The sequence below is a fragment of the Pogona vitticeps genome, chromosome 3, assembly GCF_051106095.1.
Source record: "Pogona vitticeps strain Pit_001003342236 chromosome 3, PviZW2.1, whole genome shotgun sequence".
NCBI classification, from domain to species: Eukaryota; Metazoa; Chordata; class Lepidosauria; order Squamata; family Agamidae; genus Pogona; species Pogona vitticeps.
Window position 1 is genome coordinate 35,886,308 of NC_135785.1, and position 19,775 is coordinate 35,906,082.

The window sequence follows — 19,775 nt, forward strand, 5'->3', positions numbered from 1 at the left end:
AGAATTTCACATACATAGCCTTCCAGTTGTATCTTATAGTCTCATATTGAACAGTTATGTATTGGGAGTTAAACATTTGGCTAGTTTAGCTGGCTAGCTGAAGATTGACCAAAGCTGGTCCCTTGACATCTAATTTCTGATAGGAACATGTGCCACTACTGTAGTCTTAAAAGGTTTGAAGAGCCAAATGTTCACCAGTCTTCTCATAAGTGATCAACTGAAGTGGAAAAATATGGTTCAAATACAGTCACTGATAATTTGACAAGTACATTTTATTGAATTGGAGAAGATTTAGAAATAATGAACTTTTGAAAATTTGTTGCCTGTCTATTGCCTGTAGTTATTTAAGGAAAAAAAAAACACTGCTAACTTCCTTGAAGTGATGACATTTGTTTATAAGAATCTTTCTGTCAGTTACAATTCTTACTGCAAACTAGCGAGGTTGATACTGGAAATTAAACCAATTACACCATTGCTTTGCATAGAAATAAAACAACAATATTGGAGAGCTATATTAGGAGAGAATTACTAATGTGCATAACAGAGTACTAAAAATACAGGCCAAAATTGTCTTGTGTATTTAAGTCATAATGTTTGGAGGCAAATTGCATCAAGTTAAGAAATCACTGTTAGCAAAACACTATTAGCAACGGCTAATAGAGTTTTGTCAAGAGAATAAGCTGGTAATCACAAACACTCTTTTCCAACAACACAAGAGGCGACTATATACATGGAAATCACCAGATGGGCAAGACCGAAATCAGATTGATTATATTCTCTGCAGCCAAAGATGGAGAAGCTCTATACAGTCAGCAAAAACAAGACCTGGAGCTGACTGCGGTTCTGATCATCAGCTTCTCATAGCAAAATTCAAGCTTAGACTGAAGAGATTAGGAAAAACCACTGGGCCACTCAGGTATAATCTAAACCAAATCCCTTATGAATACACAGTGGAAATAAAGAATAGATTTCAGGAACTACCGTATTTTTCGCTCCATAAGACGCACCTTTCCATAAGACGCACCAATTTTTTAGGAGAAGAAAACAGGAAAATATAAACTGTTTTCTTCGCTCCATAAGACGCACAGACTTTCCACCCCCTGTTTTGTGGGGGGAAAAGTGCGTCTTATGGTGCGAAAAATACGGTAGATTTGGTGGACAGAGTGCCTGAAGAACTTTGGATAGAGGCTCGTAACATTGTACAGGAGGCAGCAACAAAAACCATCCCAAAGAAAACGAAATGCAAGAAAGCAAAGTGGCTGTCCAACGAGGCCTTAGAAATAGCAGAGAGGAGAAGGGAAACAAAATGCAAGGGAGATAGGGAAAGTTACAGAAAATTGAATGCAGATTTCCAAAGAATAGCAAGGAGAGACAAGAGGGCCTTCTTAAATGAACAATGCAAAGAAATGGGGGAAAATAACAGAAAAGGAAAAACCAGAGATCTGTTCAGGAAAATTGGAGATATTAGAGGAACATTTTGTGCAAAGATGGACATGATAAAGGACAAAAATGGGAGGGACCTAACAGAAGCAGAAGACATCAAGAAGAGGTGGTAAGAATACACAGAGGAATAATACCAGAAAGTTGTGGTGGTCCTGGACAACCCATATAGTGTGGTTGCTGACCTTGAGCCAGACATCCTGGAGAGTGAAGTCAGTTGAGCCTTAGAAAGCATGGCTAACAACTAGGCTAGTGGAGGTGATGACATTCCACTTGAACTATTTAAAATCTTAAAAGATGATGCTGTTAAAGTGCTACATTCAATATGCCAGCAAGTTTGGAAAACTCAGCACTGGCCAGAGGAATGGAAAAGATCAGTCTACATCCCAATCCCAAAGAAAGGCAGTGCCAAAGACTGCTCCAACTACTGTACAACTGCACTCATTTCACACACTAGCAAGGTTATGCTCAAAATCCTACAAGGTAGGCTTCAGCAGTATGTAGACCGAGAACTCCCAGAAGTACAAGCTGGATTCCGAAGAGGCAGAGGAACTAGAGACCAAATTGCTTACATGCGCTGGATTATGGAGAAAGCCAGAGAGTTCCAGAAAAATATCTACTTCTGCTTCATTGACTGTGTGAAAGCCTTTGACTGTGTGGACCACAGCAAACTATGGCAAGTCCTTAAAGAAATGGGAGTGCCTTACCACCTTATCTATCTCCTCAGAAACCTATATGTGGGACAAGAAGCAACAGTTAGAACTGGATATGGAACAACTGATTGGTTCAAAATTGGGAAAGGAGTACGACAAGGCTGTATATTGTCCCCCAGCTTATTTAACTTATATGCAGAATACATCATGTGGAAGACTGGACTGGAGGAATCCCAAGCCCGAATTAAGATTGCCGGAAGAAGTATCAACAGCCTCCGATATGCAGATGATACCACTCTGATGGCAGAAAGTGAGGAGGAATTAAAGAACCTTGTAATTAGGGTGAAAGAGGAGAGTAAAAAAATGGCCTGAAACTCAACACCAAAAAAACTAAGATCATGGCCACTGGTCCCATCACCTCCTGGGAAATAGAAGGGGAAGGTATGGAGGCAGTGACAGATTTTATTTTCTTGGGCTCCATGATCACTGCAGGTGGAGACAGCAGCCACGAAATTAAAAGACGCCTGCTTCTTGGGAGGAAAGAGATGACAAACCTTGACAGCATCATAAAAAGCAGACATCACCTTGTCAACAAAAGTCCGAATAGTCAAAGTTATGGTTTTTCCTGTCGTCATGTATGTAAGTGAGAGCTGGACCATAAAGAAAGCAGACCGCTGAAGAATTGATGCCTTTGAATTGTGGTGCTGGAGGAGGCTCTTGAGAGTCCCCTGGACTGCAAGGAGAACAAACCTATCCATTCTAAAGGAAATCAACCCTGAGTGCTCACTGGAAGGACAGATCCTGAAGCTGAGGCTCCAATACTTTTGCCATCTCATGAGAAGAGAAGACTCCTTGGAAAAGACCTTGATGTTAGGAAAGTGTGATGGCAGGAGGAGAAGGGGATGACAGAGGATGAGATGGCTGGACAGTGTGCGAAGCAACCAACATGAATTTGACACAACTACGGGAGGCAGTGGAAGATAGGAGGGCCTGGCGTGCTCTGGTCCATGGGGTCACGAAGAGTCGGACACAACTAAACGATTAAACAACAACAAAGAAATCACTGGGGATATTATCTGTTGTGTGCTGTAGACATTTTCTGCTGTGTGTAGTATGCAATACAATATGTGGTGATTCCTCAACAATCCAGTTTGGGTCTTATAGCACTACAGTATAAGAGTTTTACCATCATTACTTCAGAACAGAATTTTGGCCATGATTAAATTAGCTGGAAATGTGTTGTAAAATATATATAAAACTTTATCTCCCTATATATGCGCCTTCTCGGCAATTAAGATCAGCAGAGGAGCCCCTCCTCTTGGTCCCATTGCCAGCATAAGCACAGTTGATGGGGACATGGGAGAGGACCCTCTCTGTGGCTCCCAGGCTATGGAACTCTCTCCCTTGGGAGATCAGGCCTCCTTCCCTTTTATCCTTTTGAAAAAAGCTAAAGACCCATCTCTTCAGGCAGGCTTTTAACAATTATAACTGAATCCCTGAACCCCATTTTTGCAGAAATTTTAATCTTTTTATTTTTTTCATGTTTTAACCTTTTAATTCTATTTAAAATCATACATTGTTCAATTTATCTTTTAATATTTACCTTATTGTATTTTTAAATTGTGTGAATTTTAATGTTGTGAGCAGCTTTGGGTCCCTTGTTGAGAGAAATGTGGCTTCTTCTTCTTCTTCATCTTCGTCTTCGTCTTCGTCTTCTTCTTCTTCTTCTTCTACTACTATTTATTATTATTATTATTATTATTATTATTATTATTATTATTATTATTATTATTATTATTATTATTATTATTATTATTGATGATGGTGGTGGTGGTGGTGGTGGTGGTGGTGGTGGTGGTGGTGGTGGTGATGGTGACGCTCATGAAAATTGTCCTTTGCAACTTGTTGTTGGAATGGATAGTTACATTAACCAGAAATTAATTAATATTTATTATTTTAGGAGCTGGAAAGATATTATAGTTAAGTGATCTAGTTGGGTTTAATCTTAAGGATGTCAATAGACAGGGAAGTAGATTGCATAGATACACTAAATAAATAAATCTGTCCCTTGCTCATTTTACTAACTAAAACATCTATATGGAGATGCATTATTTCTTACTAGGTTTGTTTGTTTTTGTTTCCATTTGTTCATTTCATGTAATGCTCTGCTCTTCCATCCAGATTGACTCCCTAATGAGTAACGTGTGAAATTTCAAGGACTTTTAATATTAGTATACAGTGGTGCCTCGTTTAACGAGTGCACCGTTTAACAATGAATCCGCATAGCGATCTGTTTTTTCAGATCGCTAATGCGATCGCATTGCGATGTTTTCAATGGCAAAACATCGCATTGCGATGATCGGTAAGCGTTTCGCTCATCGATCTTTGCATTGCGATGTTTTTTTAAAACAGCTGATCGGCGGTTCCAAAATGGCTGCCGGACGCCCAAAATGGCCGCCGCAACCATTTTCGCGCCCTGCCCCTCACTTACCGAGGGCGTGAAAATGGCGGCGCTATGGAGGAACTTCGCTGAACTGTGAGTTTGGGGCCCCATAGGAACACATTAAACGAAGTTTAATGCGTTCCTATGGGGTTTTTTGATCCGTTTAGCGATGTTTTGGCATAGCAACGATTAATCTGGAACGGATTAACATCACTATGCGGGGCATCTCTGTATCTGAGATGTTTCTGTGGACATAGGCATATTGGTGTAAGCTAATGAAACAAATGATTCACTCATGACTCAGAGCAGTATCTTTTGTTATATATGGGGTTCATATTGCAGGAAGATTTAGCTGAGTAACTGATAATAATACTGAGATTGCTGCTTGTATGATAGTGTTGTGGAAGGGGAAATTGTAGTAGTACCCAAAATATTTTAGGAATTCTGGCAGGAATCCGAAGATATGAGGTTATATGTGGTAAAAATTCTGGGTTTTAGTTACCACTTATACACATCTCACTTCCTATTGGCCATCGTAGCTTAATGTGTGGACTGACTATGCTGTGAAGAAGTTTTGTTTGAAGTGATATATGGGTTCTGTGATGGCCTATTTAAATCTGCAGATTGCCTCTTGAAAGTGCTATGAAGAAGTTATAGCAGTGCACATGTGAATCAGTTCTGAATGTTTTAAGGAAAGATATCTGGCATCTGACATATAGACTTCTCTGCAATATGATGATCCATACAAGTCACTTGAAAATTAATAATGCAACTCTTACCAGGTTAGCTTCACTGGGCACTTTGAAAGAGTTTCTAATAGGTAAATTTGAGATAATGAAGGATACAGCAAACTTGAAGGCACAAAAGAAAAGTAGCTTTGAAAATTTCCTAACTTCAGTGATATCTCAATTATTTTTTCTTTGTCTTTCCAGATGACCATGGATGAAAAATATGTGAACAGCATTTGGGATCTTCTGAAAAATGCAATCCAAGAGATTCAGCGTAAGAACAACAGTGGTCTCAGCTTTGAGGAACTATATAGAAATGCATATACTATGGTATTACATAAGCATGGAGAGAAACTATACACTGGACTACGAGAAGTAGTTACTGAGCATCTCATAAACAAGGTATCTGAGTACAATCAACATCATATGGAAGTTGAAAAAATATATAGAAGATATTGAAATAAGAGTGCCCTTGAAGAATAATATGCAAAGTCCCAGTTAATGCAAATTATGATTGCCTTCTTCTGTCTTTGCAAATGGGAGCAGGGAGATCACAATTTTTACCATCACTATCTAAAAGCTTTCACTTCACACCCAGTGAAACTGTTATTACTGAAAAGTATAAACACCCCTAATTTACACAGTGTTTTACAGTCTTTTCAATGTTTATATTTGCAAGTACATCATTATTTTCGTTCCAGTTTTAGAGATGAAACTGAGGCTAATACAGTGCTATACTCAGCTGAAACATTGAAACATGGTTTGTATTATGAACTCAAGCAGTTTTTTTTGTGAAACTCAGAATCACATACGCTCTACACAGGAGCAGCAAACCCATAAAAATATGGTTTGCACACAAACTAGGATCTCAAACTATAGTTTGATCCTGGTTGTGGGACAAATCTTTATTTTCCAGGTTTGTAAGAAGTAACACATGATGTTTTGTTTTAAAAAATAAACGTTTCTGATTCTGTCTCATGAATTGGGGCGGGGGGAGAAGTTAATGAGTCAAGTGCTTCTTGTGTTTGTTAGACCAGACTACAGTGGGTATTAGAAACAGCTGTTTTAGACACTGAGAAACTATACCTGAAATCCTGTTGCTTAGTAGTGTAGTTAGTCACACTTGGAGTTAGGCCAAATGAATCAGTGGGCATCTGGTGAATTAACTTTGTAAATTCTATTGATACAGTGGGCCTACTCTAGTTGCAACTTATTATGTCAAGCAACAGGATTTCATCCCATGGCTTGTTCCAACCACAGATATAATGTCAAGATATAAAAACCAAATATAAGGACCAAGATATAAAATCTGGTTTAGCATTAACCCTTGATCTGGCCTTTTGACTTGAAACTGCTGGTTGTTTCATTAAAAGATCCCACTAACGGGCCTGGGTAATGCCAATCTGAGACCTTAAGAAAGCTGCATCTGCCCATCAGAGTAAACAGCACTGGGCTAGATAGAATAATGGGCTTTGGCTTTCCTAAAAGAAAGCTCGCTTACAGCATTAGCCTGAACAAACAAAAAATGTGTTTTCATCTGTACAGTTGCCACTGTATCCCTGTTTCTGAATGCCTCTGGCTGCACAGTAAAGAAAACACATTGTTGGCAGCTACTGTCTTCTCAAGAGAAATATAGGTGCAGTTTCCTTAGTGCCAAGCGAAAGAGTCTTTCCATAGAACTAAACCCTACTTTATATTGACAAGAAGAGACATACACTTCCAAATTTTCATCATCTGCTCTTAACTTGCACCTCAGCCACACATCATTGGAATATTATTCACTCCAGAGTGTACCATAAGAGTCTTTGAGAAATTGGAAATATGTAGTCACAGATAACTCATCCTATGCAGTTTACTTCTTTTTTCAGTTGTAAAGATATCACATTATACTGTAACTGTAACAGAAAAAAGTGTAACTGCACTGTATGCATTCTAAGTGTACATTTTTAGTTCTACAGATGCAAAGGTGTAACTTGATCAAGTGTTGGAGGATAAATATAAAATGGTTCAAATAGTGGCTCGTTATGTTGCAGATTTTGAAATGACAAAGGCTGGATGGGAAGAGGTCTCATAGCCAACAGCTTGCAAAATTCAGATTTTTAAAAAGCATCTATTCTGGTTATTCTTGAGAAATGTGTACGGAATTTTCAAAATTGTAAAAAAGTAGTAACTAGTTACTTTTTATGCTTTGTCACTTGTGGCTGAAATCCTGTTGCTTAGTGTGGTAAGTAACAACTAGAATAGGCCCATTGAATCTAGTCATTTGATGAGTCAGCTCCTCCATAACTTCCATTGATTCAATGAGCCTACTCTAGTTATGACTTACAGTGCTAAGCAATAGGACTTCAGCCTGCGACTTTTTCTAAACATAGTTAATTTCAGAGAAACTAAGATGTAAAATCTAGTTTAGCATTACCATTTGAACTGGACTTTTGACTTGCTGAAGATCATCAGCGTAAGTATGGCTTATGCCTTAGACCAGGGGTCCCCAAACTACAGCTCACGGGCCAAATCTGGCCTGCCTTGCCTTTTTATCTGGCCCAGGCATAGGAAAAGGAGCGAAGCCTGACAGAAGCGATCCCCCACCCCTGCTGTCTTTGCAAAGACAACAGGGGTGGGGGAATCTCTTCTGTCAGGCTTTGTTCCTCTTCCTATCTTCTCCCGGGCATAGGAAGAGGAGAGAAGCACAGTAAGAGATCCCGCACCCCCGCTGTCTTCGCAAAAGCAGCGGGGGTTGGTGGATTGCTTGGGTCCCCCTTCCCTCCTTCAGCCCTCGCAAATGTGTAAAATATATGATGTGGCCCTCATACCGAAACGTTTGGAGACCCCTGCCTTAGACCACAACTAATATTGGCTTCAGATCACAAGATATCTATGAATTTCTGTAAAAGCAAAATCTCAAATGGCAAAATCCCCTGTAATGTTGTACACTAGTAAAACAACTGTTATGCAGGTACTTAATATGCACCAGAATGTGTAACAAGATTTAGCTAACATATTGAGCAATAATAAGTTACTAATAATCTTTTATAATGCCCTGCTAATTGTCAAGTATGTTTTTCTTTTGTAAACATGGCTGGATTAAATTTTATCCGTCAACTTTAAAGGGTACTACAGTGTTCTGCTGTGGCATGGAAGCCAAGGACATATGCATTGTACTTCAATCACAGTTGTATTTAGAAATTAACTGATAAGCTGTAAATTCAGTGTGTGCCATCTAACAAACACTTGTGGATCTAGTTTTCTAGTGGTAGTTACAGCAGAGGATCAACAATCAGTACGATTTCAAATACCAAAGAGTACTGGCCTTTATCATCTGGTTAGAACAGTGTTTGAAAGTTGAGGTTTTAATAGATTTGATATGGTGGTTAGTGTACATGTGTGGAGACATGGTTAACATGGGGAAGCCTCGGGCTTGTTCATCTCTCTCTTCCATTTCCAAATGCTTTTGGCTGAGTTGCATAGAGCCCATTATTCTTCAGTGAAGTTTGTCAAGATTTCGGAGTTGGTGATGGAATAAAAAAAATCAGGCATACATGGCTCCACTACATGAAGCTGCAGATTTCATGTGCTGGATAGCATTTGCCTTGTATGTGTGATTGTCTGTGGCATTGAATGGTGATTGTCTGTAACAAAGCCTTAGTGTGAAGATTCTCAGGCTTTCAACATTACACTTTGTTTTGTTGATTGGGTTCATTAAAGATCTGGAGCAGTTCCTCTTTTTTGGCCGAAAAAGGCAACTGAGTCTCTTTTTGAACATTAACAGGTTTAATGGATGTTGTGGGTTTTTTGGGCTCTTTGGCCGTGTTCTGAAGGTTGTTCTTCCTAACGTTTCGCCAGTCTCTGTGGCCGGCATCTTCAGAGGACAGCACTCTGTGCTCTGGTGTAGTTTGCTTGGGAGTGGAGTCCATTGGAAGTTTTTTTAAGAATTGATTTTTTTTTTCAAAATTGGTCAAAATCCTGTTGCATTGCTACATTGGCATAACAGAAGTGACATCATCATCAGCACCAGACTGATGCTCTTCAAAGAGTCCCTACTTTAATTTGAGGTGCACACAACTTTGCCTCTTTGCATGTGAGTGACATGCAACCTGAATTTAGAGTAGAGACTCTTTAGTTAGCTGCAGTCTAATGATGATGACATTATGCTAGAGTAGATATGTTAAGAGGATACTGGTCCATACCACAGCAGTGCCAGTGGGGAAGGAGTAAGATCTGCCACTGGGTTTGCAAAGCATCCTCATCTAAACCTAGTGTAAGTGATCAGTGTTCTGATGAATCTGATCTTTCTTTGGATTAATATTCTATACTGAGGCCGCTCTTGTTCCTAGAATGTAGCTTTCTAAATTATGGGAGCCTACTGTTGAAGAGGCATAGTTAACACTGCCTTATGGCTTTATCTCATGCTGCTACAATAAAATGCAGTAGGAAACAGTCACGAGGAACGAATGATCAAATCAAATAATTTTGATTTGAGGAAAGAATGATTGGTATAACTCCTTGTTCCAACACCAAAGTCATCAAAAAGTGACAGATGTATTCTGCTGCTTATGTGGGCATCATACTGTGTATAGGGTATATCTTGTACTTGTCCTAGACACCATAGCACTGACAAATTAATGCATCTGAGTGCTTTAATCACTGTTGTCTGACACTTTAGAATGAGATAGATATACAGAGCACAAGGTATTATTTTCAACCAAAGGAATTATAAATACATTGATGTGAAGATATAATTCCTCAGAGGTTTCACTTCTTCCAGATGTGTTGACAGAATATGGCAAAACAAAAGTTGAGGGTCAATTAAGGATAAGAGTGTGGGAAGATTAGTATAATGCTACATACTAATCTCCACATACAGGTTTAAATGTAGCATTTGTGTTTATAGAACAGAGTTGTTATTGTTTGACATTGGGTTTTTTTAAAATGTGGCTCCGATAGGAATTACAGTATTTCTCTTCAGTTATCCTTGTTTGTATGCTGAATGATCTGTTCTTTGTTCTCTAAATAAAAAAGTATGTAACATAGCGAAAAAGTGAAGACACTTGCCAAGAAAGATTTCCTTTTTCAAATTGCTGGAAAAGTCTATTTATGACTGTGCCTGATGATTGCAGTTGATACCATTAAGCCATGGACTTGAAATTTAAGTGAACCATTTAAAATTAGTGTATTTTGGAGAATATATATTCATCTTAGAATGAATGATACCTAAGGTGTTCTAAAAATAGACTAACTTTTGTAAGTACTTTGTCTTGAAATCTAAAGTATGTTGTGTTCCAGATTCTGATTTTCATAAATCTCTTGTCTTGAAAGAGGTAAATAGAGCTGTGATGTGGTGTTTGTGAGTTATTTAACAGGGCCACGACCGCTATGTGCTCACCACTAATGCCTTATGTACAGCAGGTTTTATTTCTAGTTACCTCTGGCATTAAGCTAGCGAAAGAAATAGTATAAATCAATCATAAAGTCACCAACAATGTCATCAGGTCTTTATTTATATTTTGCTGAAAAACAGAAATTCTGCTGATAGAGGGGGGAAATACAGGCAACATCTTATACAAATTCTTTTCTGTGACTTCTTATCTGAGAATATTATTGCAAATAGAGAGTAGAAAAATGATCTAACTGACCCTTTTAAGTAGTGTGGTATCTCAGAATAGTCAAGTAAATGTTACAAGGTCAAAAATAACAAAGCATCTTGTGAAGTGAGTTGTAGTAAAAAAAAAGGGTTATACCGAATAAAACATGTTAAGTCTTTAGGATGTTAAAAGACTCATTATTTTTTCCTGCAACAAATTACAGATTAACATGGAAATTGCAAGAAAAAGACCCACTTCCCTCTTTTCCAAGGTGTTTCTCTTCCTTTAGTTCTTTTCATAGTAAGAAACAGGGCCAAGAACTATTCTGGGATTATGCTGTGTGTTTTCATTCAGTCATTATACTTCTGAAGGGAAAAACAAAAGACTGTAGTGTAGTGTACTGTAGTGGCTAAAATGTTTGACTGGGATGTGGACGACCCAGGTTGAAGTCCCATTGAAACATAGAACTGAACGAATACGTTTTAGGTCTCTACTGAACTTTGAAGCTCCCTTGGGTGACCTTAAGGTAGTTGTTCACTCAGCCTAATATACGTCACAGATTTTTATTTTTATTTTTGAAGATAAAATGGGAAGAAAGCATTCCATGTACATTGCCGTGGGCTCAGGAAATGCAGGCTGTACATAACAAATAATAAATGAATGTGTAAATAATTGAGTGACTCGATAAATAGTTGTCATAATCCTTTTAATTTTTGTGTAACGTTGCATAACTTGCCACAGCCTGTTGCAGTTAATTGATGAGGAGACAGAATACATTTTGGTTGTGTGCCTGGTCATACCAGATCATGCACCTGATTGCACAACTGAGATGTGCTCCAGCACCTCCATCAATTAGCTGCAATTATCCCCAAAAGGTATTCAAACCATGTGTGAACTTCAGTAGGATTTTGGCCAATTATTATCTGTGTATATGTTCATTTTAGGGATGTGGTGGTGCTGCGAGTTAAACTGCAGAAGCCTCTGTGCTGTAAGTTTTAAGCAGTTTTAAGATCGAATCCATGTGACGGAGTGAGCTCCTGTCGCTTGTCCCAGCTCCTGGCAACCTAGCAGTTCAAAAGCATGTAAAAATGCAAGTAGATAAATAGGTACCACCTTGGTGGGAAGGTAACAGCATTCCATGTCTAGTTATGCTGGCCACGTGACCTTGGAAACTGTCTTCAGACAAACGCTGGTTCTATGGCTTGGAAACAGGGATGAGCACCACGCTCTAGAGCCAGACACAACGGGACTAAATGTCAAGGGGAACCTTTACTTTTATCTATATGTTCATTTTAGTGTGGAAGTTGTTTAAGAATTCTGAAGGCAATAGGGATTTTGCAGAAACCTTTCAGGTACTGTTGCTAATTCCTCAGTACATTGTGTAATTAAACTATGAATTTGGATTCTTATTGAAATGTTCTGGACAACTGGTTGCCCTGTGAAGCGATTACCACAAAAGGCGAAGTTTCAGAATGTGGTGAATTGTTGTATATAGTATGGACTGTGCTACCGAGTTTTATAAAGTCAAAAATTCCAGAACAAATATAAAGGTATATAATCACATTTCTAGTTGTTGTCTAACAGAGGAAAAGAAAACCATATTTCTTAGAGACACTCCTTTAATATGTGGCTTCCTACCACTGTTGTTGTTTAGTCGTTAAGTCGTGTCCGACTCTTTGTGACCCTATGGACCAGAGCACGCCAGGCCTTCCTGTCTTCTACTGCCTTCCGAAGTTTGGTCAAATCCTATCACTGTACCTGCTTCTAAATGCAAAACTGTTGAAACTTTCTCAGAAAGCAAGCGGTAGAAAGGATTTTAAAAATCTCAGTTACTAGGCCACTTTTCAGATGTCTCTTAGAATGAACCTATTTGCTTCTTATCACTGGAACTTCTCAGCACTAAAAAGAAAGAGTGGCTTTGCATATGTGGATAGCATACTGTTCTTTCATACATTTCCTCCCTTTGCCAAAACTATGGCTGTTATATTTTTATAAATACTGTACATCCATAATCCAATTTCAGTCATCCTTAACCCAAAGAAATTCTGTTTGCTCTACCAAAAGAATTTCTAATGTTAGGAAAAGCAAGTAAAATATTCATAACTTATATCTGGATTCACTGCTTTTAATTTTATACTATGGATCAGTCATATAAGTATGACTTTTTAATGTGAGCAAAATGTTCCTCCTTCACCCCATACCAGAGTGATAATAGTGTCATCAGCAGGGAAGAAAACATCATCAGTTCCTCTGATAAGAAGGGGAGGTGACTGGACTTGTTTGCACACGCAGCTTATATCAGGATGGCATTTGCTGCAAAGATTGCAAATTAGAAGGCTTACTTGGCAACATCAGATATTCTTCCATGACAGAGTGACTGTATTCATGAATTACCTGCCAGATCACACGAAACAGGTTGTAGCAAATAAATGCAGTTGCCAGCTCTATTAAAGCTGTAACAGAAGTGGTTCTTCATCGTGGTCTTCTGTGAATGCACACAAAGGGTTAATACCAGCGCCAGCGTTGGGCCTCTCGGAACATTCTCTAGCTGCAAGAGAAAAGTAACAATGTTTAGGACTACCCCTACTGCGCACGCCCAGCCTAACCGTCCCTCAGTTCCATTTTTCCGCCTAGCGGTTTGGAGCCTCTCGTCTTAGCTGCGTCTATTTGCGATCTATTTGATTCCTTGGTTTTGACCTAAGCTTCGCTCACGGACTACCCTAGCGCTTTTCCCTTCAACTTGACGACTCGGTTTATTCTATTCTTGGCTTTACTCGGACTGATTTCGGACTGCTCTGCCTTATCCCTTGAACTAGTCGTTTCGGTTTTGCTTACTGCCCTATGTCCCCTTCCGGGCCATTCAGCAGGTGTGTGGTGTGCGACCGCAAAATTCCCCACCAGGACGGCCACGATACTTGTCTGTATTGTTTGGGGGAATCGCACAACTCCAAAACTTGCCCACACTGCAAAGCTTTCACTAAAGCCGCTCTTAAGGCTCGCCAGCAGCGCCTTAAACTCCATCTGTGGGAGTCAACGTTGTCTTCCACGGCGCCCTCGGAGGGGGAAATGGCTTCCACTTCTCGAGCAGCTCCTGTTCAGTCGGTCGTCTCCAAAGTTTCCAAAATGTCGAAAAAATCCGCGTCGTCGAAATCGGCCGCTCCTGCTTCGAATCCCGAGCCTCCGGCTCCGAAACTTAAACCGTCGAAGACATCCAAAGCCAAGGCAGCCGCCCAGCTTAAAATGACATCCATTCGACTTTCTCCGAGCTCGGGCTCCATCCCATCACCGATTCTCGAGGAGCTGTCGAGACGCTTCGAGGCCTCGTCCGAGGCACCCGCTCCTCCTCCGGTTCGACGCACTGAAGTGGTACCACCATCGGGAATGTCTTCCCCGACGCCGAGCCAGTTAGTCGGTGTCACTACTGGTCTCATTTCTGCCCCACATAGCCCTTTTCCTGCGGGCCAGGGGTTGCCTCCCGTGTCGATCTCGTCCGTGCACTCGGACTCGAGATCTCCCCGAGACAAGGTACCTCGTTCACCTGTGCGTTCGAGGTCGAAATCTCCTCGAGGCAAACGCTCCCGCACGGAGAAGCATCGCTCCCCGAGCCGGTCCCCTTCCTCCGGCCGCTCGAGGTCGAAGTCTCCTCGACGTAAACGGTCGAAGAAGAGACATCGAGCTTCCACTCAGTCCGACTCTTCCCATCGTTCGGACTCGAAATCCTCTAAGCGCAAACGCTCTAGGAAGAAGCGCCGCTCCCATCGGCGTCGTAGCAAGCATCGACGTCGATCCTCTTCTTCCTGCTCGGCGGATTCCGACCACCCTAAGCGTCGTAAGCGCCATCGACGTCGACGCGAGCGTTCGAGGTCTCTTTCCTCGTCTTCGACGTCCGCATCTCGAGACCGGTACCGCAAAAAGATCCGGTACATATACCTGTCTTCTTCCCCGGAGTCGACCCGGCCTCGACGTCAACGCCGAGCTATTCGAGTCGGAGACCAGCCTCCTACGATACCTGTTGCCCCTCCACCGCAACCGGTCCCTTCCACCTCGGCGCCAACTGCGGTCCCAACTCGACCCCCGACAGCGCCGGTCGACATCGAGAAACCCCCTCCAAAGAAGAAGAGGGATGTCTTCTCCTCCGATCCAGATGAGGTGTCCACGGAGCAGTCTTCTGACTCCGATCAGGAACAACCCCCACCCCTGCCACCGCACGATTTACCTCCGGGTGATCTGGTGCTTTCGGATACGGGTGATCCTCACGCCCCTTCTCCATCTGAGGATTTTTCTTCCTACTCTCAGATGATGTCCAGACTTGCCAAGACACTGAAGTGTGTGTGTTTAGTCGTTTAGTCGTGTCCGACTCTTCGTGACCCCATGGACCAGAGCACGCCAGGCCCTCCTGTCTTCTACTGCCTCCCGGAGTTGTGTCAGGTTCATGTTGGTTGCTTCGCAGACACTGTCCAGCCATCTCATCCTCGGTCGTCCCCTTCTCCTCTTGCCATCACACTTTCCCAACATCAGGGTCTTTTCCAGGGAGTCTTTTCTTCTCATTAGATGGCCAAAGTACTGGAGCCTCAGCTTCAGGATCTGTCCTTCCAGTGAGCACTCAGGGTTGATTTCCTTTAGAACTGATAGGTTTGTTCTCCTTGCAGTCCAGGGGATTCTCAAGAGCCTCCTCCAGCACCACAATTCAAAGGCATCAATTCTTCAGCGGTCTGCTTTCTTTATGGTCCAGCTCTTGCTTCCATACATCACGACAGGAAAAACCATAGCTTTGACTATTCGGACTTTTGTTGGCAAGGTGATGTCTCTGCTTTTCAAGATGCTGTCCAGATTTGTCATCGCTTTCCTCCCAAGAAGAAGGCGCCTTTTAATTTCAGGGCTGCTGTCTCCATCTGCAGTGACCATGGAGCCCAGGAAGATAAAATTTGACACTGCTTCCATATCTTCCCCTTCTATTTCCCAGGAGGTGATGGGACCAGTGGCCATGATCTTAGTTTTTTTGATGTTGAGTTTCAGACCGTTTTTTGCACTCTCCTCTTTCACTCTCATTACAAAGTTCTTTAATTCCTCCTCACTTTCTGCCATCAGAGTGGTATCATCTGCATATCGGAGGTTGTTGATATTTCTTCCGGCAATCTTAATTCCGGCTTGGGTTTCTTCCAGTCCAGCCTTCCGCATGATGTATTCTGCATATAAGTTAAATAAGCTGGGGGACAATATACAGCCTTGCCGTACTCCTTTCCCAATTTTGAACCACTCAGTTGTTCCATGACCAGTTCTAACTGTTGCTTCCTGTCCCACATATAGGTTTCTCAGGAGACAGATAAAGTGGTCAGGCACTCCCATTTCTTTAAGAACTTGCCATAGTTTGCTGTGGTCCACACAGTCAAAGGCTTTCGCATAGTCAATGAAGCAGAAGTAGATATTTTTCTGGAACTCTCTGGCTTTCTCCATAATCCAGCGCAAGTTAGCAATTTGGTCTCGAGTGCCTCTGCCTCTTCGGAATCCAGCTTGTACTTCTGGGAGTTCTCGGTCCACATACTGCTGAAGCCTACCTTGTAGGATTTTGAGCATAACCTTGCTAGCGTGCGAAATGAGTGCAATTGTACAGTAGTTGGAGCATTCTTTGGCACTGCCTTTCTTTGGGATTGGGATGTAGACTGATCTTTTCCAATCCTCTGGCCACTGTTGAGTTTTCCAAACTTGCTGGCATATTGAATGTAGCACCTTAACAGCATCATCTTTCAAGATTTTAAATAGTTCAACTGGAATGCCATCACCTCCACTAGCCTTGTTGTTAGCCAGGCTTTCTAAGGCCCACTTGACTTCGCTCTCCAGGATGTCTGGCTCAAGGTCAGCAACTACATTGTCTGGGTTGTCCGGGATATCCACATCTTTCTGATATAATTCCTCTGTGTATTCTTGCCACCTCTTCTTGACGTCTTCTGCTTCTGTTAGGTCCCTCCCATTTTTGTCTTTTATCATGTTCATCTTTGCGCAAAATGTTCCTCTAATATGTCCAATTTTCCTGAACAGATCTCTGGTCTTTCCTTTTCTGTTATCTTCCTCTATTTCTTTGCATTGTTCATTTAAGAAGGCCCTCTTGTCTCTCCTTGCTATTCTTTGGAAGTCTGAATTCAAGTTTCTGTAACTTTCCCTATCTCCCTTGCATTTTGCTTCCCTTCTCCTCTCTGCTATTTCTAAGGCCTCGTTGGACAGCCACTTTGCTTTCTTGCATTTCCTTTTCTTTGGGATGGTTTTCAGACACTGAAACTGGACTTGAATCTTCCTTCGCCTCCGGGTGAGGACTTGTTCTTCGGGGACATCAAGAAGGACAGTACCGCTCCCCCTAGTATAGCCTTTGTGCCTGTAGTTATGGAGGCCATTAAGGAGTTCTGGGCTCAGCCTGCGACTACACCTAATGTCCCTCGTCGCACAGAACACTTCTACAAGATTCATGGGGCTGACACTCACTTTTTACTCAAGCATCCAATCCCAAACTCACTCATCGTTGAAACAAGCTGTTCAAGGCCATCGGCCAAGGCCCACGTTACTCCAGTTGACAAGGAAGGTAAAAAACTGGAAATCATCGGCAGAAAGATCTACTCCCTTGTCACCTTGTTACTTCGAGTCATAAATTATCAGACTGTTCTAGGGGCGTATCACAAACAGTTATGGCTTAAGCTTTTGCCAGGTCTGAAATTGATACCTGAAGACACCCGGCAAGCTTTCCTCAACTCATATGAGGAAGCTCAGACGGTATCCAAGTATGAACGCCTTTCCATCAGGCATGCAGCAGAGATCTCTGCCAGGGTTCTCATGTCTGCCATCTCTATCCGGCGCCACGCCTGGCTCCGTTCTGCAGACATAATGGAAGACGTCAAGTCAAAGGTTGAGAGCCTCGCCTTTGACGCTACCGGGCTGTTCAACGAAAAGACCGACTCCCATTTAGAAGACCTTTACAAGGCTAAGAGGACTGCCAAGTCTTACTCTGTTCAGACTCAATCTAGACAGCTACGACCCCAATGGCGTAAATCTTATGGTCAATATCAGCCCTCTCAACAGTACCGTCCTTACAAGCACCTACCTCAGCAGCGCTCTGGCCAGTCCTCTTCTTCTGTCCAGGGCTATCAGGGATACCGGCCTCGCCCGTCCCATCGCCGCCAACCCTTTAAGCCACCTGGCAGGAAACAAAAACAGTATCTTTGACTTTCGGCCCCCCATTTTTACCCATTCACCGCCTACCACCCGTCTTCAACCGTTTCTTCACAACTGGTCTACCATCACAACCGACGCTTGGGCTCTAAGAATTATTCAGCACGGTTACCAGCTGGAGTTTATAAGATCTCCTCCGCTCGGTTTCATAAATCATTCTCCATTCGACTCCTCGCTCGAGGAAGAAATATCATCCCTCTTGCAAAAAGATGCCATCTCTACAGTACCACCCCGCGACATACAATGCGGTTTTTACTCCCGCTACTTTGCTGTCTCGAAAAGAGGAGGAGGCATAAGACCCATCCTCGATCTAAGACTCCTAAACACTTACCTGCGACCCAGACGGTTTCGGATGCTCACCTTAGGGTCCATCATGCACCTGCTGAAGAAAAACAACTGGTTCGTCCTCATAGACCTAAAGGACGCATACTTTCACGTCACTATCCACCCCGACCACCGCAAGTTTCTTCGGTTCATCTTTCAGGGCACAATCTACGAATTCCAGGCCCTACCATTCGGCCTGTCCACAGCTCCCCGGACCTTCACCAAGGTCATGGCCCCGGTGGCAGCTTACCTTCGTCTCAGGGGCATCCACGTTTACCCTTACCTGGACGATTGGCTCGTAGTCTCCACCTCACGAAGACAATCCCTGACAGACACGAAATTCATCCTGTATCTCCTTCACAATCTCGGTCTCACTGTCAACAAACAGAAGTCTCAACTCATTCCCTCCAAAACAGTTCAATACATAGGGGTCTGCTTGGACGCTGTAAAGGGTCGAGCTTTTCTCCCCCCAGAGAGGATACGCAAGATTCAACGAGCCATCAGAAAATTTCTCCCTCGTGCTCAGGTGACAGCCCATCACGCCCAACACCTTCTCGGCCTGATGTCTTCTACAACACCGGCGCTCGCTCACGCTCGCCTCAAGCTCCGGTCGCTCCAATCATGGTTCCTCACCCTTTTCGACCCTATGATGGACAGCCAGAGGAAGCGCCTTCGTGTCACCCCGGAGCTCACCAGACAGCTCCAGTGGTGGATGTACACACCCCACCTCACGGTTGGCCGGCCCTTTCGTCCACTCCGTCTCACCGTTCAGGTCACAACGGACGCCAGTCCGTCCGGCTGGGGGGCGCACTGCGGCCATCACACCATTCATGCCCTCTGGACGCCACAGGAAGCCATGCTCCACATCAATCACCTGGAGCTACTTGCAGTTATCAAGGCCTTCAGGTCCTTCCTTCCTCTGCTACAGGGCCGCGGAGTTCAGCTGGTGACGGACAACACTACCACAATGCACTATGTCAACAAGCAGGGAGGAACCCGCTCTCACTCACTCCTGTACCTTTCCATCCTCCTCTGGGAGTGGTGTTACCGTCATCATATCTACCCGGTAGCCATCCATGTAGCTACAGAGGACAACACAGTTGCGGACACTCTGAGCAGGCTTCAACATCAGACACACGAATGGGAATTGAACCCTCTGGTCTTCCAGGACCTTTGCCGCCAATGGGGGACCCCAGTGCTGGACGTGTTTGCATCCCCTCACAACGCGAAATGTTCCCGGTACGCGTCTCGGGCAGGTCTCGGTCTCCACTCGCTCGGCGACGCATTCATGATCCCCTGGAACCAGGGTCTCTTGTACATATTTCCACCGATTCCGTTGATACAGAGGTCCCTGATCAAACTCCAACGTTCAATGACTCCGGCCATTTTCATT

At 42.8% G+C, this 19,775-nt stretch overlaps 1 protein-coding gene across 1 annotated transcript in view; it reads left to right on the forward strand.

Annotated features, from left to right (window-relative positions):
- Nucleotides 1-19,775, forward strand: part of CUL3 (cullin 3) — a 94,408-nt gene that overhangs the window by 22,853 nt on the left and 51,780 nt on the right. Inside the window, exon 2 of the mRNA XM_020795487.3 lies at nt 5,469-5,666. Within this exon, the coding sequence (XP_020651146.1) occupies nt 5,469-5,666 (198 nt within the window). The remainder of the gene's footprint in view (nt 1-5,468; nt 5,667-19,775) is intronic.